Genomic DNA, 23,950 nt, shown 5'->3' with positions numbered 1-23,950 from the left:
AACCAATTTAAAATAATTACTCCATATGTATGACATTTTTAAAAAGGCATATAAATTTCGTAACATTTTTGAAAAAAAAAATAGTCTATAAGGTAACTAACATTTATATTAGTCTCTAACATGGAGTTTTTCATTATTGAAATAAGTATTCAATATTATACTTAAAAAAAACTCGAGAATAGATTTGTAGACATTTTCTAAAAAACTAATCGCTAAAGTTAATTTATTTTCTTTCTTTTTGTAAGTTTTTATCGATCTTTCTTTAAAAAATATTCATGCATGTTAATCACAATATTAAGAAATGTAATTTCTTTTTAATTGTAAACCGAGTTAAAGTCCTGTTAAAATATAAATTAATAATAATCAAATAAACAAAAGCAAATATTGTTTTACTGTCTTCTATATCTCACAAGTTATACGAATTAAAAAAAAAACCTCATTAACATACAATATACATAAAGAAAAAAAATCTTCTAAAAATAAAATTTTTCCTTATTCTGAAGACGAAAATGTTGAATAATTGTAGACCCACGTGTGCTTGAATGAATGTGGCAAAGTTGACATAGAATTTGGTTCATAAATTAAAGCAAGTTTAAAAAAGGTGTATCTAATAACCCTTTCTCTTTCTTTGGGTAGGAAATAACGTGTTACCTTTAGTTTAATGCACGTGGCATTTAAAACGGCGTACAAGTTTCAATTATTCAAACTTTGCACGTAATCATTATTATCTCTTAAATGCCGACTTTCTACGTGATAAAATAAGTAATTATGTTTTATGGTTTTAATTTTATGTATTAGGCTGCTTATTTCATTAATTATATTTTTCTTGTCGTATTTCCATTCATTTATATGCATGTAAAATAACCATAATGTTATACATAAAGTCATTCCATTTGTTGTTTTGGACCGAAAGCCCAACTTTAAAGTCATTCATGAGGCTAGGCTATTTCTTCCTGCACCTCCCATAGTTTTTCCTTGTACCTCATAAGTCAGGCAAAAAGACCATTTTCTCCTTAATAAAATATATTTTGAATCCTGTAATTTATTTATTTTTTCTATTTAGACCTAGATGGTGGAATATGGAGAAAAATATCTTTCAAATTCTACAATTTAAAATATATTTTTTTTTAATAAAATAAATTTCATATTATAAAATCTAGAAAATATTTTTCAGATAGATTCTATAATATGAAAATATTTTATTGATTTCATAATTAAAAATAAAAACATTCAATATAATAAAAATTATTTTTGATATTTTAAAAAATAGGAGGTATCACAATAAAGTTTCAATAAGAAACAGTCATGAGGCTAATGGGTAGACTGGTTCAATGTTTAAAGTATAAGTAGCATGCTGTTGAATATTGAGATCGTGTTAAATAATAAAACAATTCAATTCATATGAACAACTATTCCTCTAAACATTTTATAAATAATGGGTGAATGTTGAATATCATAAGATTACAAATAACGTGCATAGTCAAATTAACTTCTTTAAAATATGTTTTTTTTTCTATTTATACTTATACTAATTTTAATTTATAGAATAGTTAATCTTATTTCCTTTTCTTATACATTTTTTTCTTGAAAATATTTGTATAACTTATTAAAACAAGTACTCCAACGGACATCTTGTATTTTTATCATTCACTTCTTATTTCTTGACTTTGAATCTTAAAAACTTAAACGCAAAAAATCTTTGCAATTGCATAGCACATGTGTTTGTGTTCTTATGGACTTGTGAAGAACACTGTCCTGGTTTTTCACTATGCTTAGTGTTAAATTGTTACAAAACTTATTCTTAAAAATTTTATATATTATGTTAGGCCATATTTTTAGGTAATTTTTTTAAAAAATTTGTCTATAAAAACTTACATTTGTCTGTCACTCAAGTTATGAATTTAGCTAAAGTGTATGATGTGTTGCATAATTTATCTACCATTACTGCTATTTTTAGGCATAAAATAAATTTAAGTAATTGAGTTCTTATTAAAAAAAATTATTGAATATTAAAATATTTATTATTATGAGAGAGGTAATCGACGAGTTGAAAGAAATTGAAGAAGAAAAAATAATTTTATCAAAAAATTGATGATAAAAAGATAAAATTAAGGGTCTTGTTGATGATTAAAATAAAATAAATTTTAAATATTCAATAGTAATTTTTTAATAAGTATTTAATGGAAATTTTTAATAAAAAAAAATCCAAATTTATAATATACTGTTAATTTAATTAACTTTTTTATCTCTAATTGCAAATTATCTAATTGAGTATACGTTGAAATGGATTTTTTTTCCTTTGGCATGAGATGTTTGTACACTTGTGCTACAACATTTTGGGCCTTCAGTTATAAAAAGTAATTGGGCCTTCAGTTATAAAAAGTAATCTGGCCTTCTTAGCCACAAGGCGTTCTCTTCCTATATTTCCATAGTTTTCTGAGAAACCACATATTAGATAAAAGGATTTAACCCTTAAAAAATATATTTTGATTATAAGATTTGGAAGATATTTTCATATTCAGAAATATATTTTAAATTTTATTTTTTATAACACCTTTTGAATTATAAAACTGAAAATATTTTGTAAAATCTATAATTTAGAATGTATTTTTTAAGAAACATATTTCAGTTTATAGAATATTTAATACCTTTTAGATTCTCCAATTCAGAATGTATTTTCTTTATGAAATATATTCCGGATTATAATTATTAAATATTTTTAAAAGAAAAAATATTAATAAAATACATAATAATTTTGATATTTTAGGAAGTATGAGGTGCTGAAAGAAAATATGGAGGTGCAAGAAGAAAACATCATTTGGGAATTGAAGAGCACTCTCTCTCAAATGAATAATAGACCCAACAGATTGCTATATATCATGTCCATGAAGCAAAATATTTTTTATACAATAAAAATATACAAAAGCTTATAAATTGAAACTGAAAGAAAAAAAAGAGTATAATCCTCAGGTATTTTATTATGTAGTCAACATCCCATAAAAATGTTAGTTATCTCCCAACAAACAAGGGGTAGAGAGAATAAAATACAAATTTCTTTATTTCCATTGCAGAGATAACCTTGCTTAAAGGGCAAGAAAGGATTCATATTTAAAAAATGATACAATAAAATATATAATAAATAGATGAAGAGACAAACTAGTGTTATAAAAAGTATTGTAAACACATTAATATATATATATGATAAGTTACCTTTTTAAAGATTTGTACATAATTTAGTATTAATTTTTCTGGCCTATAATATTTTTTATGAAGAAGTGGGTTTAAACATGTCCTAAATCAATTATAACCTTAGATAAGTTCTTCTATTAGTTATTTCCCCCTTTCCTTCTGCATCTTTTTAGGGTTCATCTGAAATACAATTAATATAACAATATTATTTTTTATCTCAAAGTTGAGAACTGAACAAAAGAAGGTGTTAAATGCTTAAACTATTCTCATGACTGTCAAATACTATTCATCAACAGTGCTACTACTTTCCTGAAAAAGTGATTTATAAGACCATTGCATGCATATGAACTCTTTTGAGTCATAATGCATAAATGCATAATATAAAAAAATATTACTGTAAACTCTTTGGACCACAATTTTTGTCAGATCCAGCTATGCTGTTGATGCTCACATGCAAGGAGTACTATGTGTCATGCTCAAAATGAATGCACCAGCATTCTATGTCAAAACAAGATTCAGAACATTGAAAATTAAATGTGCAGCTCAAAGCTTCTCTCATGTTATCAATTAAATAGTGTTTCGTGAAACGGGAATATCAAGAGTCCTGTTTCAACTGCCATAATACTGAGTAAATGAGTTACAGTAGAACAATTAATTGCTATAATTAATGAGTGTATGTCCACCACACACGATTCTATATAAGATCTGAAAAAACAATATTATCATGCATAAAAATGTAAGTCATGCACACGTCTGGTATGATGCTCCCATTCTTAAATTATTTCAGTAAATTAGTATTTCTGCTGTTAAGCTATTGCTATATATTAATAGCACCAGCTTCGTCTGTTACAGATTCTTCTAGTTATAAAAGAAAAGATGTTACCTGAATGTTTGCGTGATTAATAGATGACATTGATGAAACAGGAGATCTCATGTGAATACAACATTTAAGATAAAATCCGTTTAGTTGATTTCAATCTGCATATGAATCGTAAATGGGACAAATTATGCCAGTTGAGGTCTAAGATGCAGCAAGAGGCAACACCATAATTTTTTTTTTTGGCAATTTAGCACACAAGATCATTATTGAAAGCAGACAATATCCGGCATTTTCCTGTAATAAAGATGCATACACTTCATAGTACAGAAAATTTTGCTTATTGCAAAAAAAAAAAAAAGAAATACTGCTAAACTTATAGGTAGTCCAAATGAAGTTTCATATTGGTGTCAAATATGTTAGAACAATTGGACTTCTTACTTTGTGCACACCATCCTTCCATACCAGACCTCCAAATTCAGGTTCTGTTTGTCGAGATTGTGTTGTGAATGTAACTTTGTAAGATAATTTCTGATATTTTTTGGTAAAACTCAAGGTTTCTGGCTCAACTTTAACAGAAGCACCTTTGAAAGGTGAAACCACAACATGGTACTTGGAAACAGCAGGGCCAACGTTGGTGGCAGTTCTGTGAACGGTCAAAACTGAAGAGGAATTTATCTGTGAAAAAACTACAGATATGGCTGGGTAGTTCAAGTCCCCGGGACTTGCAAGAGAGTGTCTGCAAGTTCTGTTTGAATACTTGGCAAAAACTCCGAGTTCAGATGGAGTTAGTTTCTGGGTGCACAGGAATTCAAAGTAATCCTGTGGCTGAATATCATAAACCAAACCTGGGTCAAGAGCTCTATTGGGGTTGATGTGTCCAGCACCATGATCATAAGGAGTTGAGGCATCAGCACTGGAGGCATCTCTGAGAGGCTTGATGGTATTGTCATGGACATAAGCTGTGGTCATCAAAGCAGATTTTATAGCAGCAGGACTCCATTCTGGATGCCTAGCCTTGAGCAAAGCAGCAATGCCACTCACATGAGGGCATGACATTGAAGTTCCTGAGAGTATATTGAACTTCACCCTTCTGTGGTCTGTTGGCAAACTTGAAGGACCAATAGCTCCACTCCAAGCAGCAAGAATATTCACCCCAGGAGCCACCACATCAGGTTTCAAAATTTCAAGGGTAAGAAAATTGGGCCCTCTTGATGAAAATGCTGCCACTACAGGAGATGGTCTAACACCCAACCTTGTAGCCATAAAACCTAGAGTTGCAGTAGCTTTTTTACTTGTTAACACATAATGTTTGAGCTCCTTCCCTTCCTTCTCTCCAACTGCAACTGCTGGAAGGAGATGGCAGTCTGCAACCAGCTCCTCTCCATTAGCTGCAGTGTTGATGAGAATCATTCCCACCCCTCCTGCATTTTTCACCACTTGACCCTTCTGCACTCTTGGACTAATGCCTCTGTCACAGATAACAATCTTTCCTGAAACCATTCTGCGATCTAAAGTACCTTCCAAGCACAAAGATCTTGGATCAGGGATGCTTGAGTTAATATTTCCCATGTATACTAAAGGGTATTGTTTCTTAACTGAGAGCACGCTTCTCCCTTTATAGAGTGAGGTTCCGGTTATCTTTCTTCCAGTTCCAAGACTAACTTCTGCTGGAAAATCTCTATCCATTGTGCTGGCTCCAACTGTGGTGATCCAAGGTGACACATTTGTGAGGCTAGCGGGATCAGGTCCTGCATTGCCAGCAGAACATGAAACCAAAACACCTTTCTCCATTGCTCCAAAAGCAGCTACAGATAAACTATCACGGTAGTAAGAGGAGACTCCACCACCCAAAGAGATGGATAGAACATCAACTCCATCAGCCACAGCTCTATCAACAGCTGACAGAATATCTGAGCTGAAGCATCCCCCTGTCCAGCATACTTTGTAAGCAGCAATTCTCGCTCCTGGTGCCATTCCTCGTGCTGTGCCATAAGCATAGCCGAGAAGATTAGCACCATGCACTGGAGAGCCAGCAACTGTAGCTGCAGTGTGAGTGCCATGACCATCTTGATCTCTTGGCGATTTGTATTCTGTTTTCTCATCAATTTTACCCGTTGCTGCTTCATACCCATGGTAAAACATTCTTGCCCCCACAATCTTCTTGTTGCAGTGATATTTTGCAAAACCTCTCCCTGTCTCACAGGCACCTTTCCAGTGAGAAGGTACTGATCTCATGCCAGTGTCATTGAAGCTCTCACTCTCAGGCCAAATCCCAGTGTCGAGCACTCCCACTGTGACATCATAGTTGGCCAACGTTTCTGACCACACTTTAGTGCTTTGTGCTGGTTCAAGCCCAAGGAAAGTTGGACTTCTCGTGGTGTGTAGTTGGTACTTGGTATCCGGGAATATGGCCACAACACCTTCTTCTGCCTCTAGCCTCTCAGCTTCTTCTCGGCTCAACTTGGCAGCCATTCCATGAAAAGCAGTTTGGTAGGTGTAAATGATTCTCTCCTCCTTCTCCATCTCAGCTTCTACCGAGATGGACAGAATTGATTTCACTTTCGAGGTATACCATTCAATGTGACTGGAGAAGGTGTCAGGCTTTGCGTACTTATCCATTTGAATGATGTACGTCTTCTTGGCAAATTCAGCATTTGCAGATGATAGTATACACAAGAGGAGAAAAATTGTTACAATTAGACTCATCTTTTCCGATGGAGTGATTGGACGCATGTAACGTGCTAGGAAGAAGGAAACTAGGGGGGTTGAGGTATCGAGTTCGAAGGGAGAAAGATGGGTGAAGAGAATTTAATGAGTTTTCATGGTTTATTGTATTGTGGTGTGTGTTTTGGTGCCTTAGATATTTAAGAGAAGGGGGAAGAGTGTGTGATCTTTACTCTGTCACCATTACGCGGGTAATAAAACTGCCTGGTTATTTTGTGGATACCAAGCAAGTTGAATGAAGAGTTAAACGAGCTACCTTGTGGTTGGTGCACGAAGTTAATGTAGCTATGGTCCTCTCACTCTAAACAATTCTATTTTGTTGCTTTGTGTTATTTCACAATTTTTACATCACACTTACCAACAAGTAGCATCATGTGACCTTGCTGTTTCCTTTGTCTTCCAGACAACACTTTGCTGTCCAACATTAAAACAAAAAGTACTCATTTCGTTGATTTTAATTTTTCACTTAACAGTTACTCAATCCACTTTTACATAATCTTACAAAAGGTTTAAACTCTTTCTGACCGAGTAAAGCAATGAGCACTGTAAAAACATCAAAAGGTTAAAGCAGTCACCTTGCCTGCAAGGATCAATGGAGGATAATTTTTCCAATAGATTTAGTCCTTCTTACACAAAAATCTAATGATGGGTCCCACTTTCACAGAATGCATGTAATATATCTGAGCACCGCTGAATTCAGATTCCCTAGCTTAGTGGCCAATTATTCATCCACTTCCTCAATTATTTGTTCTAGAGTTGCAGAATGCATACACATATTTTCATGATGAATGGTGTAGTTTTCAATAGCCCTTTAGATTCTTTGATCAATTTCTCAATGTACATTTACTGTAACACTGATATCTGCTAATTAAGTACTAGAAATGTCTGTGGGAGAGATGTGGTTGCTGAAAGAAAAAATAGGCAAATAAAATAACATCATTCCTTTGATAATTTGGTTTAAAGACGAAACACTTGATCATGCCAAATGTAAACAACATTTGATGAATAAAAAGTGCTACTTCTTTTCTCAATTATAATGGAGTTAAGCCAAAGGGTTTAATGAGAGTCTTGGGTAACATATATAACAAAAACGAGTATTAATTTTTAAAATGATTACGAAAATGATCTTATTCGTGAAATCGACAATGCTTTAAGTTGTATTAACAATAACATTCTTTTACACTAATTTCAACCCTACCAAATTAGAAGAGTTATTCTGGAATAGCACTGGTCCCATGTATCATACAAAACATAAATGTTGTCTTCAGTCTTCACTATCATGTTAGTTACATACGAAGTTGTTGGCACACAATAAATTTGACAGAGTATAGTGAAAATAATAAGTCAAATTGTTTGAATCACTATCTTTAAGGTGTTTCCCTGAAAAGGAGGATTAGTGGTAGTAATATAGATGAATTATCTGGTAAACTAGAATTCAATGGTATAACAAAAAGCAGAATGGCAGTTCATCTTTACTGCTGATCTTTGCAGAGTAATGGAAAGGACATCTGTTGTTGAACTTTAAAACAAAACATATCCTCTGATTAATGCTTTATCATTTCTATTTCTAGTCATCAAATAAATGGCGATAATTGTTTCTTTCCTGGTACAATGTTTGTTGTATTAACTACGGAGACAGGGTTGTAGTTCAACTAGTGAAATTTTCAGTTTTTTCGGTTCATTTTCTAGTTTTCCAAAAGTTATGCAGCACAAATTTCATTTTCACAAATTTATAGCATAAGAAATTGCTTATTCTACTCTAAACTTTACATCTAATAATAAAAAAATTATTAAAATTTGATCGATAAGTAATGACTAAATTAAAAACTATTTTAAAAATTAAAAAAAAATTAATTTTTAAATTAGTTTCTATTATTATTAAATAGTTTTTAAATTGGTATTTAATTAGCTACCAAAATTTTTGTATCAAATTTAAAATCTAAATAATTAGTAGTTAAAACTTTAATAACTAATTAAATATTAATTTAAAAACTATTTAACAATAATATAAACTAATTTAGAAATTAAAAAAAATATTTTCTAAAATATCTCTAATTTAATCACTATAATAATTAATTATTTTTTTTCTCTAAAATTGAATGTAATATTTTTTTTTACTATAAATATTCATAAGTTTTAAAGTTTAAACTAGAAAAAAAAAAACAACTTTACTTAAAAATATACAAATAAAATACTTAAGTATTTGTAAAGCAAGAAAAGTAATGCTGATCCATGATTTCAGTAGTTAACCACTAAGTTTTTTTATTAATTTATAATTAAGCTTATTATAACATGTTATGTTTTGAATAAAAAAGTTCATACCAAATTAAGCCTTTCATTAGCATTTAGCATTGGTGATTATAATATGCCCACTCCGTGATTTCCGTCGAATCATAAGTGTAAAACACGTCGGTTCCAAATAATTTTGCACCAAAAGCTTCTTTGTGCAGTACAGTAAATTTGTAATTTTTTTAGTTAGATATCTTTATGACACACATTGAAAAACTTACAAAAAATCCAATATAATTAGATAATTTTAGTATATTTTTTATTAAATAAAAATCAATTTTAAAAAGTAAAAATAATTAATTATTATATTAACTAAATTAAATATTATTCGAAAAATTAAAATAATAATTATTTTTAAATTAGTTTTTATTATTGATAAATAATTTTTAAATTTATATTTAATTAATTTCAAAGATTTTAACTATTAATAGTTAAAATTTACAAAGATATATTTTAACTAGTTAAAATCTTTGTAACTAATTATTAAAAATTAATTTCAAATTCAATAATTATTTTAATGTTTAGAAGAGTTTTTAATTTAATAAATATAATAATTAATTATTTTTTTATATAATTTCTATTTAATGTTATGACTGACATATAAATTATATAAAAAAAATTAATTATTCTTTCTCGCGTGAAACAAATATTTAAGAAGATGACGTAGAAAGAGCTACTAAAGGCCTTGGTGACAGTCGTACAAATTAATATTAACAAAAATCACTGCAGACAGTACTCTAATGGCCCCTACTGCAATTAATTAGGTCAAAACAAAAATTCCAATTGCAATTGCCTCATGATAAACCTTCACTTTTTCCATATAAAAAAAAACTAACTTTTAGCCTTTTGCTTTATGAAAAAATAAGTAAATTTGCACTTAAAAAGTGTAGTAATCTGTGATGTAGCCACATAAACACCATTAATGTTGCAGCAGTTTACATAAATTTGGTATTGCATTTGTGACTCTAAAATTGTCATTATGCTACCGAAAAAGGTTAACATGAAAAAGTATTTGGTGAAGCTGATCATAGGTAGTAGCAATAGATCCCTTCTCCAAGATCAGAGAAAATTCACACCATTTCAATGCATGTTTATTCGAATATAAACTCAGTTTATTCTTTACATCATTAATTCCTCTAACTCACTAAAATAATTACGGTGGATTAAGTGAATTAACCCATTATTTTTATTCATATGTCGATTCGTTTCACCGTTTGAAGCATGTTTAAGGTGGTTTCAACCCTTTATGTCTTTTTTTTTTTTGTTTCTTATTGTCAAATGAAGTGTGGCTTGAATATTAACAAGAATGCATGTGAATAGGTTTAAAGTTTCACTTTTTAAGGTAGCTCTCCATATGTATATTTTTATATAAAAAACAACAACAAAATAAGATATTTTTAAATATTTTATTCAGTTGAAAGCATTAACCAATTCAATCAGAATGAATAAATTGATAAGAATTTTTTATTATTAAGTTTATCATCGATATTAACGATGAATATATCACAGTGACTGAGTATGTTATGAGTATGTTATATATGAATAACATGATCGAATATCTTATGAATAATACAATTAAAATCGATAACTAACACTAGAAGAAAATAATGAAATAAAAATTAATTTTTAGATATCAAAATAATTAGTTATAATAATTAAATTAGAGATCATTTTAAAAGTTAAAAAAAAATTGATTTCTAAATTAGTTTCTATTATTATTAAATAGTTTCTAAATTGATATCTAATTAGCCACCAAAGTTTTAACTACCAATTATTTAGTTTCTAAATTTGGTAGCAAAAATTTTAGTAGCAAAAACTTTGATAGCTAACTAGATACCAATTTAAAAACCAATATTTTTTTTTAGTTTCTAAAACTATCTCTAATTTAATTACTATTAATGATTTCTATTTCATAATTTTCTTATGATATAATCTTTGAATAATATAATTAGTCTAATCAGATATACCAAATCTTACTTTAATATTCAGCTTAACTTTATGACTTATCATATTCTAGATCCAAAATCCAAATCTATTATGATCCTATAAATATGGAATAAATCAAAAGCAAAAGGTACATGTTCTTTAAATTCAAAGTCGTAAATTTTTTCATATAATCACATTATAATTTTTATAACTGTAATTTTAATATTTTTTATATTATTTAATTATAAATTTATTCTTTATTAAAATATTTATTTTTAAATCTATTATATGAAAGATGGTATATAGAAATTCAATAAAGTTGTGAAAGTATAATCTTCCAAAAAAAATTAACGTAATTACTCTTGAGGAAAAAGAGCTAATGTAAAGAACTTCAAGTGTTAAATATAGTATGTAACAACAATGCATGTAGCAGGAAGTGAGAAAATATTTACACCGCCTGGTTTGGCAAATCCCATACTTAAATGGAGGTGGTGAGAGTCCCAAAACTCGGTGCCATCACTCCATGCTGCACAACAGTTAATGATGCAACCAACTACTTAATTAGTACCATTTACTTTACCTCGGAAAAAGATATGCTCATCATAAATGTGTATATATATATATATATATATATATATATATATTCACCCTACATCTGCACAAAAGTATAGCTGAACTCGTTTCTCTATGAACCAGGAATATTATTACATAAATATACTTGTTCTTTGACGTGTTGTACAATTTTTTGTTGGAATTTGCACGATAATATACGACTCTCCTGAAAAGTAGAATCAAACTAGGTGTACATATAGTCTGAATAATTACAACTTACAATTGTGCAAACTAGACGGTGCAAACCTGATCTATATAACATATTTCAAATTTTTCTGTTCCATTAAATTGATACAATGAAGACACATATATATTATTGCGTGGATTATATCATGGCATGTTCAATACGATACACTTTGTTGTAGAAAATTATGAGTAATATTTATTTGGAGCAGCAAAAGTGAATGATAAAAATTGTATTTTACATTATATTATAGTAGCCTTTTCTCACTATCACGATATAGTTTAACAACAATGCTGAGTAGCTTACTAAGAAATGCGCCAGTAGCCGTATTCATTTAAAACCCAGAAGATAACATATATAGTTAAAAAGCAGTGAGAGTTCTTAGTCCATGGTTATTATTGGGTACTGATGGATGCAATCTGCCCATGGTCCCTTCTTGTACTCTCCAACTATAGGACTAATACACTGGAAAACAACACTGTTACATTTGGGTCCACTTCCCATTCCAAGCAGCCAAACCTTGTCACCCTTGTGCACTCTTTCCTTGGCTTCCAAGTAAGCTAGTTCATACCACAGTGAGGAAGAAGACTGGTTTCCAAACCTATGCAGTGTCATCAAAGCAGGTTCAATGTCTCTCTCTGAGAGCTTCAACCCTTTCCCTATTTCTCTAATCACCGGTCTCCCTGAACATGGCAAGCAGAAGTGTTGTATCACTGTCTTAAAATTTGGCACGTAAGTTTGATCAGACTTGAGGAACTTCTTCTTGATCACAGAAACTCCACACCGAAACTTCTCTGAAAGAGGCAGGATGTCACATCCCAAGATGGAGATGTTTGCACGGAGAGTTTCACCAGCCACATTAAGTAAGTCCCTCTTCAGTGTCACCCCAAGTTTTCCATCAGAATCTTCTTCCCTAAAGGCAGAAAAATAAGCTTTGTCATCAAAGGCCCTCTGTGCTCTACGTGTCCTAACCAACCTGTATTTTGCAGTTTTATTCGCTGCTTTCTTGTTTGAGAGAAGGATTGCTGCACTTCCCATCCGAAAGAGGCAATTGATGAGCAGCTTGGACTTTTCGTTGCCTGAATACCAACCTGTTGACAAAATCTCCGTGCTGAGAAGAAGAGCATTAGAGTTCTTGTGAACCCTTAAAAGATTCTGAGCCATATCAATACAAAGGGCACTTGCACTGCACCCCATGCCAGAGACATTATAGCTCTTGATGTCGCTTCTCATTGAGTATTTTCCAATGACAAGGGAGGTTAAAGAAGGTGAGGGGCAAAAGCCACTGCAGTTTATCATAAGTATATCTATATCAAGAGGTGAAACGTTGGTCTTTGCAAGAAGATCGTCCAGGATGGGGAACAGAACCATTTGCACCTCTTTGATGGATTCTGTATGGTGAGTCTTTGGAGGAATGTAGTGCAAGGCTGGGGGGAGGCAAGTCTCTTCACTTTGTCCTGAGGAATGGAGGATTTTGTCCATGAAATCTATGCTTTCAGTGTCAAAAACTTCCCACATGGAAGCATTTTCAATAAATGTTGCAAAAGGCACCCTGCAATGGCTTGGTGGCTTGAGACATGAGAAATCCACAAGGTAAATGGGAGAGGGCTTTGAGAGGAAGTGTTTCAGGAGGAAACAAAGAAGGAGGAAACATAGTAGCACAAAATGAAACATGAGTTTGGAGTTTTGCAGAAGTAAGAATGTTTGAAGTGAGAAGATGAAGGGCCAAAGAAAAATAGAGAGTTTTGAAAGGAGGTGGTTTGCCAAGAGAGAGAATGGGTGAGGGAGGATTGCATGGGGGAGAGGGAGGTTGTTGGAAATGGCTTCCATTATGAGATGATTGAAGGAGTGGGGAAGTAGAGGTATAAATAGAAGGTTTAAATAAGGGCACAGAAGAAAATAACATCTGGCAAAGTTTATGTGGCAAATGGTTAGGTGTAGCAGTTGACAGGTGAGGACCATCAGCAGCAGAGTTATTGACTATGTAGAAAGAACCAATATTTCATGAATAAAAAATATATTAACTCTCATCTTATATATAAATAAAAAAAACTAGTTAATAACATCAATAAAAATAGTTAAGTTTAAGTATATATTTAATGCAAGTTCATAGTTTAAGAGATCTTTTTAATCAGTTCAATGAATAATTACACTTATATACGGGAATGGATGAGTATTTTATTAATATATTTCATAATATTTTAAGAATATCAATTAAAATTCTAAAAATGGTCTTTTTCTTTTTTTATAAAGAAAGAAAATACTCTTAAATATTAACTTTTGTTGTATACTCTTAAATTCTTATAAAATTTAATTACGAGAAAATCAATTTTTTTATGCAAGTCAGTGTGAGTGTATTCGTTGTTCACAATAAAAATTACTAATAATGTACTCTTTAACCCAATCTTTTCAACACAGTTTATTATTGGCTAAAACTATTAAGAATTATAAAATAAATAATGAAAATAATTAAATAAGAAGTGAATCTATCAAAATTTGTGCTTTTTAATTATGAAAAAGTACTTTATCCCTCCAGTTTTAAAAATGATTTTGATTTTGTTTTATAACTTTATAAGAGATTTTTCTAGAATGGATTTTTTTTATATCGAAAATAGGTTTAGAAACGTTATGAATTGTGTTTTTCTAGTAAATATCAAAGAACTAAAGAGTTCAATTTTCAAAAGCCAAATATGTATTCTCGGTACATTAGTTGTTTAATGGTAATTTTGAAAAGAAAATCATATGACATACAAAGCTAATGTAATTATTTCAATTAAAAAAATCTCAATAAGTATGTATTAATTATAAATTTGTTATGTTTAAACTAAAAGATATATTGAAAAACTCCTCTTAGATTATTAACGTTATAATATAAACTATATATTACAAGAAAATTATTAAATAAAAATTAATTTTAAAAATTAAAAAAAATAATTATTATAATAATTAAATTATATATTATTTTAGAAATTAAAAAATTATTAGTTTCTAAATTTATTTTTATTGTTGATAAACAGTTTTTAATACTAAAATTTTTCTATCAAATTTAGAATAAAATAATTGGTACTTAAAATTTTAGTAACTAATTAGATACTAATTTAAAACTATTTATCAATAATAAAAATTAATTTAAAAATAAAAATTTAATTAATTTTTAAAATAATATTTAATTTAATTATTATATCAATCAATTTATTTTTTTTAAATTAATTTTTGTTTAATGATTTTTTAGTAGTATGTGATGGAATCGTAAATAATTTCCTAAATATAACCATCACTTAAATTGTTTAATTTTATAGAAATTTATCAAATTTTCTTGCATAAAAATAAACAAAATATTTTTTAACAAATAAAAAAGTATAAAAAAAATCTTAACAGCATGTTGCGGTCATTAATGAATTGACCGACATCTTACAACTATAGGCATCATTATACACCGAAAACAAATAAATGACTGCAAAGCCTAATATTTCAACAAGTAAGGCTGAAGTTACTGCAACTTCATTTATTTCTTAACGTAAAAGAGTAGAAAAAACAGTTTTTTTAACGTTTTGAGTTTTTTTTAGTTATTTTATTTATTTTTTTCCACTTATATTTAGTAGAAAAAACAGTTATTTTTCCACTTATATTTAATTACCGTAATACTTATAGTATAAATAGTATAATCTCCATAAGTTATTTAAGATTTGCAAATATCAATATAATATTTATTCTTATTTTTCATAAAGTAGTTACTATGAAAAAAATTATTATCTTTTTTTCTGTTTTTTCTGTTTTTTCTTACCATGAATAAACATTATTAGGAATATGTATTTTTTTCCTGAAAAAAATACAAATTTCTTGTTATTCTTATTAGAAAAAATAGTGACTCACTCCACCAGGAAATGATATTTTTGGGAAGAGGAGATGATATTGTTGGAAAGTTAAGTTTGTACATATGAGAGTTAATCGATAGATTATTTATGAAGTCAATGGAGAAATTCATTAACAGAATTTTTCTCGACGTTAAGTTAATAAAAATTAGAAAATATACGATACAAGAGTATGAAATGAATAAAAAAATTAAGTAAGTACTTATACAGGTGAACTTGATCTAATCTGATTTTATATGTTGATACATTATTATTCATTTTTTTTGGATACACGTACTTACATAAATTTCTCCAGAATTTATGAATAAGGTGTAGGTTGATCGATTTGAGAAATAAACGAGTTCATTAATGATGGAGTTTTCACTATTAATAATGGAATTTTTACCCCTTAAAAATGTTTCATCTTTTGATGATTGACATTTCAACTTTTTATGCACAATATTTGAGTGTCACTACCATCTTTTGAGGTTTTTGTCTATTTAATATTTATTATTGAGAGGTTCTTGTGTATTTAATGTTCATTAATGAGATGTTTTGTGTATTTAATGTTCATTAATGAGAGGTTTTTCAATATTAATGATGAATTTTTGACCTTTGAGACGTTTCATCTTTTATGTTTTGTTTGGATTGGGAAGTTGAAAATTGAGGGTGTGAGAGAATGGAAGTGTGAGGATTTGAGAAAAAAGTGTGAAAAAAATTGAGGATGTTTGGATTTAGGTATGTTAGAGTGAATGTGTGAGAGAAGTTTATTGAAATATTTGAATGATGGGATGATTATAAGTGTATTTTGAATTATTTTTAATAATGTAAATTGTAATATTAAAAATTTATCCTAGTGTGTAGAAAAAAGAAAAAAAGTAATCATTAATTTTGTGCACATTTTAGTTAATTAAAATAATGTAAAATTAAAATTATAAATAAAATAATATAAAAAATTATAAATTTAAATATAATTATATTATTTTTTATTTTATTAATATGCTAGTTGAATTAATGTATTTAGATAATTTTAATATTATTTATGATTATTTAATTTAATTTATATTATGTTATATATATATATATATATATTATTATATAAGACAATTAATATTAATGAGATTTTTATTATTATTATTATTATGAAAAAAATAATATATTTTAAAAAGTAAATGATTATTTAAAATTTGGGTAAGAAAATTTTAGTGTATGTTTAAAATTTAACAATATTATATTATATGAATTAATAACATAAAAAATGATATTTTATATTTGATTTATGATTCTTTATTTCAATTTTTAAGGTATAAAATAGTGAAAAAATAGAGGATATTTATTGTACAAAGAAGGTTGTGGTGTATTGAAATTTGTTTCATGATTAATGTCATTTATTAATTTTACATGCACTATAAAAAATAATAAAATATCACTTTTAATATATAGTTACGATGAATACATGGTAATTGCACACTAAAATAAAATATAGGATAATGCAAAATTACAAAAATTCATTACATTTAATTTGGGAGATAGTGACTTGTTAATTTTTTTCTAATTTTGAAATTAGTACAAAATTAAGAACATAATAATGTTAATTGAAAATCTTTTTTGTGGAGACCTTTAAACTTTTTCTAAAAGACATATCTTATTTCTTTGTCTAACCGTAATTGCATTTTTTTCATCGCCAAATTTTCAATGCACCATTTGAAAAAATTACATCATAGAAACATGCCACTTCTAATCTGTTTTAAAGAAAAATATAAAATTCAACAATGAATAACTTTAAAATAACATTATTTAAGTTTGCACCAAATCTAATTGAATAAATTTTACCTTGTACTTAGGATAATCCTAAAATCGTCTTTCCGCGATTTTTTTCACTTGTTCACGAAATAACAAAATCTCCACAATCACAAATAGGTGCAACGAAGGAACTCGTGCTCCCACCAGTATTGATAAAAGTACAATATTTTTTTGATACCACAGATAATCAACTAGACTCCAAAAAAATAGGACATAATTAATTATGTATTCTATTTAATCGATTATCAACTATTTTTTATGAAATAATCGATTAAATGTATTGTGCTTCTTTAATGTTAATCGATTAGGAAGCATAAAAAATCATCACAGTGGTTAACTTGAGATCGAAGATGCAATTTCAACTGACTGCCTTTTGCACTCTACTAACTCTCCAAAGCCACTGAAGCATTGCACATGTTTGTTTGAATGCAGATATGTGTTTCTAAGAAGCATGGTTATATAACAACTCTCGTGAATCATCTAACTTATTTATGACCTAATCTATACAGGCATACATTGATCACATTCAATTAGGTCAAAGAGATTCATTGTGCCAAAGTCAAGAATCTTCGAATGGAATACTATCGTGCATGGCAAGAGTATGATATCAATTCATTCAAAAAAAAAAAAGTGAAGAAAAGTGAGGACAAAAAAAAAAAGTGAAGAAAAGTGAGGTCAAAAAAAAAAGTGAAGAAAAGTGAGGACAAAAAAAAAAGTGAAGAAAAGTGAGGACACAATGGTAAAACACATATGTATTACGTTGCTTTATCTTCTCTTAACTCTCTTTTCTCTCCAAAGCTGCAAGGCACCCTCACCCACTCAACTTTCTCTTTCACCGCTCTCCCACCCTTTCATGTGTTCCTTTCATCCGTCCTTATCTAAAGAGCACCCCCCAATCTAAACAATGTGAATGATTGACATTTCAATTTTTATGCCACAACATTTTAGTGTCAATATTTCATTCAGAATGTTGAAAATGTTTAGATTATTTTATATTTTGATAGTTTATTTTCAAATGACTTCAAATTATTAAGATAGTCAGTTATTTTCAAACAATTTGATAAGAAATTATATGAAAAATATATTTAATTAAAGAATGTGTTCCAGTAAAACTTTGCTTGAAAAAATTCACCTTAAAGATAAAATATCAAGCTAAGAAAAAATAGTATATGATTCCATTACAACAATTTCAATCAATTTTATATCATCACTATAAAATAATTATTAAATAAAAATTAATTTTAGAGAAAAAAATAATTAGTTGTTATATTGACTAAATTAGAGACCATTTTAGAAACTAAAAAAAAATTGGTTTCTAAATTAATTTATATTATTGTTAAATAGTTTTTAAATTTGATAGTAAAAGTTTTAGTAGGTAATTAAAAAATTATTTAACAATAATAAAAATTAATTTAAAAATCAAATTTTTTTTAGTATTTAATTTAATATTATAATAATTAATTATTTTTTATCTATAAAATTGATTTTTATTTGATGATTTTTTTAGTTTAGATCTTCAAAGTTGTATTATAGCTTGTTGAATAATCATAAAACCAAGATATTTTCCTCCACTTATTGTTGGTGCATGTTCACTATTATCTGTGGGAGAGTGTCTCTTTCTTTGAAAAAGATTTTTGATATGTATTTTGAAGGTATTGAAAAGTGATGATTGGATAAAGCCAAAATCATAATTTGGCTATAAAATTCTGTGATCTGGAAAAAAATTATACTTTTTATTTCTTACATACTAACCTAAAAATACAATACATGTATATAAAAATACAAAGTTAAATTTTATTGTAAAATACAATAATAATTAATTATATAATAATATATTAAAGTACCTAAAAATACAGTTATAAATATGTAAAATTTATTGTAAAATACAAGGATAATTAGTTACATAATAATATATTAAAGTAAAGTTTATATCTTACTGGATGACAGCTTCTAAATTGACGCAAAAAAAATGAAAGGTGGTTGCAGAAGGTAGCTTTTGGCTCGTGAGTAGTATTGTGAATAATTGGAACTCATAGTCTGATCATCATTCAGAAGAGAGAAAAAGTTGGGACCCCAATCAAACTTAAAGCAAAATGGAATCTTTTCTTTATGTCATTGCTCCATTATAAACTCCTTAGCCCAGTTAATACTTCCATTCTTAATAACATATTCTTATCAACGTCTATATACCTATATAAAGACGATTATTCTCCTGTTTTTTTTTTCTCAATTTTATCTTTATATAATATTTATTTTATCATTTATCACTAAAAAATTGTGATAATATTAATACTAATTTTATAATTATAATTATTATTAATTTATTATAGTAATATGTAATTTATTTTTTTAAATAATATATTTTTAACAATACTAAAAAATATTAAAAATATCACCATATAAGACGTGAAAATATATTTTTCAACAAACATTAATTAGAGATAAAGATTGAGTCTTCTTATAAACAAGTTTTACTTGAGTTATAGTTAAAATTACATTTCTTATATCAAAATCATTTCAAATTATTTCAAGTTTATTCTATCAAATATTTGGTGACGTAATACTGTCTTACATACAAGAAAAGTCTATAGAAAATATATTAAATATATCACATCGGCTCAAAATAATAACCTGTGTAAATTAAATCTTATAATCACTTCTTAATAAATATCACTATATTAAATATGAGTATTAATAACTTTAGTAGGAGTAGAAGACAAAAAAAGGGAAAAGTAAAACGTGTAACAATTATCAGAATAAATTAGTCTTTGAGACATCCGTTTTCTGTGAGCATTGCCGGTAGAGTATATATAGCAGTAACTAATGAGAAGTAGCAGAAGAATATGAGCATGATGGTTAGACTTAGGCTATGGTGGTCTTCTCTCTTCATTATATTCACACTCCTATTCCAACAACTCAGATTTTGTACTTCTGGGAGTGTGCAGACCCCAGTACCCCCTTTGCCAATTCTCCCTCTCCCAACATATTCCCAGATTAAATGGCAACAAAGGGAAATCGTAATGTTCCTTCACTTTGGTGTCAACACATTCACTGATAAAGAATGGGGTACTGGCAAGGAAAACCCGGCAATCTTCAATCCCACAGGGCTCAACACCACCCAGTGGGCCACTGTGGCAGCAGATGCAGGAATTTCATTGATGATACTAACTGCTAAACACCATGATGGCTTCTGCCTTTGGCCTTCCAAGTACACTGACCATTCTGTCATCAGCAGCCCATGGCAAGGTGGCAAGGGTGATGTTGTTCAAGACTTTGTCAATGCAGCCACTGCACAGGGAATTGATGTAGGGATCTACCTTTCACCTTGGGATAGACATGATCCTAGATATGGTAATGATTTGCTTTACAACCAATATTACTTGGCTCAATTGCAAGAGTTGCTCAAGAAGTGAGTTCCCACTCTACTACTGTGTTTCATAATTCCTGTTTGATGCGTGTTTAAAACCTTTATGGTGTGTCATGCCTTTTTAGGTATCAAAATGTCAGAGAGATTTGGTTCGATGGAGCAAAGGGTCCCAAGGCAAAAAATATGTCCTATTACTTTTCAGATTGGTTTTCTATGGTGAAGGAGTTGCAGAGTTCCATCAATATCTTCTCCGATGCCGGTCCTGATGTAAGGTGGGTGGGAGAAGAAACCGGTTCTGCAGGATACACATGTTGGTCTACCATAAATCGAACCTCTTTGTCGATTGGAAATCCTAACATCACTCGGTAAGTTCTGCTTCTAAGCAAAGCACTCTTTGAAAAAGTGTCACCTTTTCACTTTGTTAGTTGCACTGAACTAGAATAGTGATAATGTACGAAAGGTCAAGCTTTATTGCAGGCTAAGAAAAGCTTTTTGATATATGCTTATTATAATTTGGTACCAAACTTGTCCTTCATAAAGATGAAATCTCTCGAAATGATAGAGACCCACCAAGGCTACAGCAATTTTTCTCTTATTATGATGAAGATTTAGTTGGTGGGGTGATTTAACGAAACAGGGCATTTTGTTATGCAATGCAGGTATTTGAGGAGTGGTGATCCAAAAGGGACAGATTGGGTGCCAGCGGAATGTGATATCTCAATTAGACCGGGATGGTTTTGGCACAAGTCAGAATCACCAAAAAAGCTGAGCCTGTTGCTTGATGTTTATTACAATTCAGTTGGAAGAAATTGTGTGCTACTTCTCAATGTGCCTCCAAATAAAACTGGCCTTATAACTGATGTTGATGCTCAGAGATTAAAAGAGTTTAGAAGTGCAATTGACACTATTTTTCATCACAATCTTGCTGAAGATGGTTCTATTAAAGTTAGTAGTGAAAGAATGGGTTTTGGAGCAGAGAACATGGTAGACAGTGACCACTTGTGGTCCTATTGGGCCCCAGAGGATGATGGTGGTGAAAAGGAGCATTGGATTGAAATCTGGGCAAGGGAAGGGAATTTGTTGAGATTCAACGTGATTGCAATACAAGAAGCAATTGGACTTGGTCAAAGGATCAAAGGGCATCAAATCTATGTGGATGGTAAATTAATGGTGGAAGCAACAACAGTGGGTTACAAGAGGCTTCATAGGCTTGATGCTGGTGAGGTGCATGCTCGTGTTGTGAGGATCACAATCACACAAACAAGAGCACTGCCTCTTATTTCTTCTATTGGATTGTATTTTGATCCCTTTTCGCACTCTAAATTTACTGTCACCTGAACTACCATAACTGCATCAAATTAGCCTTAAGAAAAATATTCAAATATTGTTCTGTTGGTAAAGAACAGAAAATAAATTTTCTTTCTTCTAATTTCTGCATCCACTGTTCTTCCTTTCTTTTATCATAAATTGAAATTTTAGATGGGTCATCCTGGTGTTATTATCGGAAGTTGAACTTTTTTATTCGATTTCTTTAATATCTTATCAGATTCTTATAAAGCTACTTATTTAATATCCTATCGAGGCCTTATAGAGTCAGTTAATTGTATCAAAGATACATTTAATAGCATTGGATTCACTTTTTGAATTTCTCATAAGTATTTTAAACATAATAAATATATATATATATATATATATATATACATATATATATTACAAAATCAACTGCCAAACTTCAGCTTAGTGCCATAAACTTTATGACAAATATTAGCCTACATATTGTTTAGATTAAAATAAATAAAGTAGAAAGTAAAATAAATAAAGTAGAAAGTAAGAATTATGAAAATTTGTGAGTAATATAATTATTTTTTTTTAATTGATAAAAAGTAAGATTACAAATTTATCTTTATATGTAAAAATAATTAAAAAGAAAAATGATTTTTTTTTACTTTAATTATTTATAATTAAAACATTATTTAATGAACACTACCAAAAGATGTATTGAGATTGAACTTCATAGTATGTTTAGATGTCAATAGTATGTTTAGATGTGTTAACAAAGTTGTAGAAAAATCCATATTAAGATTACCACTTTTACAAACATGAAGCATCATTTAATATCAACATGACGCATAATTATTATTAATAAAAAAATAATCAATTATATTTAAAAAAATACATTTATAACTCTACATTATGACATAAAGATAACTAATTATCTTAAAAAAAAACATACAATATTAACATAGTTACACAAAAACTTTACTATACCCATCACATATATAAATATATAAATAAGGATCACCATTTAATATCCCATATAACATTTACTCATCATAATGGCATAGAGATGTCCAATTATCATTTCAATAAAATCATACATTTGATTATGGCAAAAGATAATCACTTATGACAGGGAGACTATCATATAAAAAACAAGCCTTATGAATAACTTTATTATAATTAATTATCAATTAAAAATAAAAATATAATTAATTATACAGAATAACTTTATTATAATTAATTATCAATTAAAAATAAAAATATAATTAATACTTGCGGTTGCGGTTGCGGTTGATCATATATAAGACTCTTTTATCTTCACGTCTCTTTGGGATCTTGATACATCTTGCTTTATCGTCACATGACCTTAGAGAACAAGATAAAATAATTGGATTTTGCGAATTGTGGTTCAGAACATGGATTTGGATTTTACATGTAACCTACTAAACGACAAATTAACCCACAGATACCAAAGTAACATTGTTCCTTGTTTTACTCTAATTTGCATTGGGGCACAAACTCCACAGATTCGCCATAACACCAAAGCGATATGTTTCTTCTTATTTATTCTTTTATACGAAGAAAGTCAAATTGGTTGAATTAAGATAAATAGTAAAAAATATATGGAAATTTATGAACAATATAATATGTGGGATTAAAATTACATTTTTAAATTGATAAACGTATAAAATTAGAAATTTATCTTTTTATTTAAAAATTATTACAAAATTATTTTAATTGATTTTTTGTGTGGATTATAGTTGTTTTTATTTAAAATATTATTTGCGGTGGTACTATTTAAGAATTATATTTATAAAAAAATATGAATTATATAAAATTGTGGGAAGATATTTATGATTGCTATAGAAAATATTTAATTTTTTATTTAAATAAAAATTTGAAAT

At 28.9% G+C, this 23,950-nt stretch overlaps 3 protein-coding genes across 3 annotated transcripts; 1 reads left to right on the top strand and 2 right to left on the bottom strand.

Annotated features, from left to right (window-relative positions):
• Nucleotides 1-4,203: 4,203 nt before the first annotated feature.
• Nucleotides 4,204-7,118, bottom strand: LOC137827843 (subtilisin-like protease SBT1.3). The gene has a single exon (XM_068634196.1). The coding sequence runs from the start codon at nucleotides 6,740-6,742 to the stop codon at nucleotides 4,406-4,408; it is 2,337 nt and encodes a 778-aa protein (XP_068490297.1). The 5' UTR covers nucleotides 6,743-7,118; the 3' UTR covers nucleotides 4,204-4,405.
• A 4,815-nt stretch (nucleotides 7,119-11,933) lies between these two features.
• On the bottom strand, nucleotides 11,934-13,591 carry LOC137827844 (3-ketoacyl-CoA synthase 6-like). Its single transcript, XM_068634198.1, has one exon. The coding sequence runs from the start codon at nucleotides 13,572-13,574 to the stop codon at nucleotides 12,126-12,128; it is 1,449 nt and encodes a 482-aa protein (XP_068490299.1). The 5' UTR covers nucleotides 13,575-13,591; the 3' UTR covers nucleotides 11,934-12,125.
• A 6,512-nt stretch (nucleotides 13,592-20,103) lies between these two features.
• LOC137828333 (alpha-L-fucosidase 1-like) lies at nucleotides 20,104-22,194 on the top strand. Its single transcript, XM_068634852.1, has 3 exons — nucleotides 20,104-20,807; nucleotides 20,891-21,130; nucleotides 21,425-22,194. Exons 1-3 carry the CDS (start codon nucleotides 20,242-20,244, stop codon nucleotides 22,101-22,103), a joined length of 1,485 nt encoding a protein of 494 aa, XP_068490953.1. The 5' UTR covers nucleotides 20,104-20,241; the 3' UTR covers nucleotides 22,104-22,194.
• The last annotated feature ends 1,756 nt before the right edge of the window (nucleotides 22,195-23,950 follow it).

Source organism: Phaseolus vulgaris, chromosome 7 (genome assembly GCF_000499845.2).
Source record: "Phaseolus vulgaris cultivar G19833 chromosome 7, P. vulgaris v2.0, whole genome shotgun sequence".
NCBI lineage: Eukaryota > Viridiplantae > Streptophyta > Magnoliopsida > Fabales > Fabaceae > Phaseolus > Phaseolus vulgaris.
This window is presented reverse-complemented; position numbering and strand designations above follow the sequence as displayed.

Coding starts and splice junctions, on each gene's coding strand:
- LOC137827843 (XM_068634196.1), bottom strand. CDS start 6,742: ATGCGTCCAATCACTCCATCGGAAAAGATGAGTCTAATTGTAACAATT.
- LOC137827844 (XM_068634198.1), bottom strand. CDS start 13,574: ATGGAAGCCATTTCCAACAACCTCCCTCTCCCCCATGCAATCCTCCCT.
- LOC137828333 (XM_068634852.1), top strand. CDS start 20,242: ATGAGCATGATGGTTAGACTTAGGCTATGGTGGTCTTCTCTCTTCATT. Junction 20,808..20,890: donor TTGCAAGAGTTGCTCAAGAA/GTGAGTTCCCAC, acceptor ATGCCTTTTTAG/GTATCAAAATGTCAGAGAGA. Junction 21,131..21,424: donor GGAAATCCTAACATCACTCG/GTAAGTTCTGCT, acceptor TATGCAATGCAG/GTATTTGAGGAGTGGTGATC.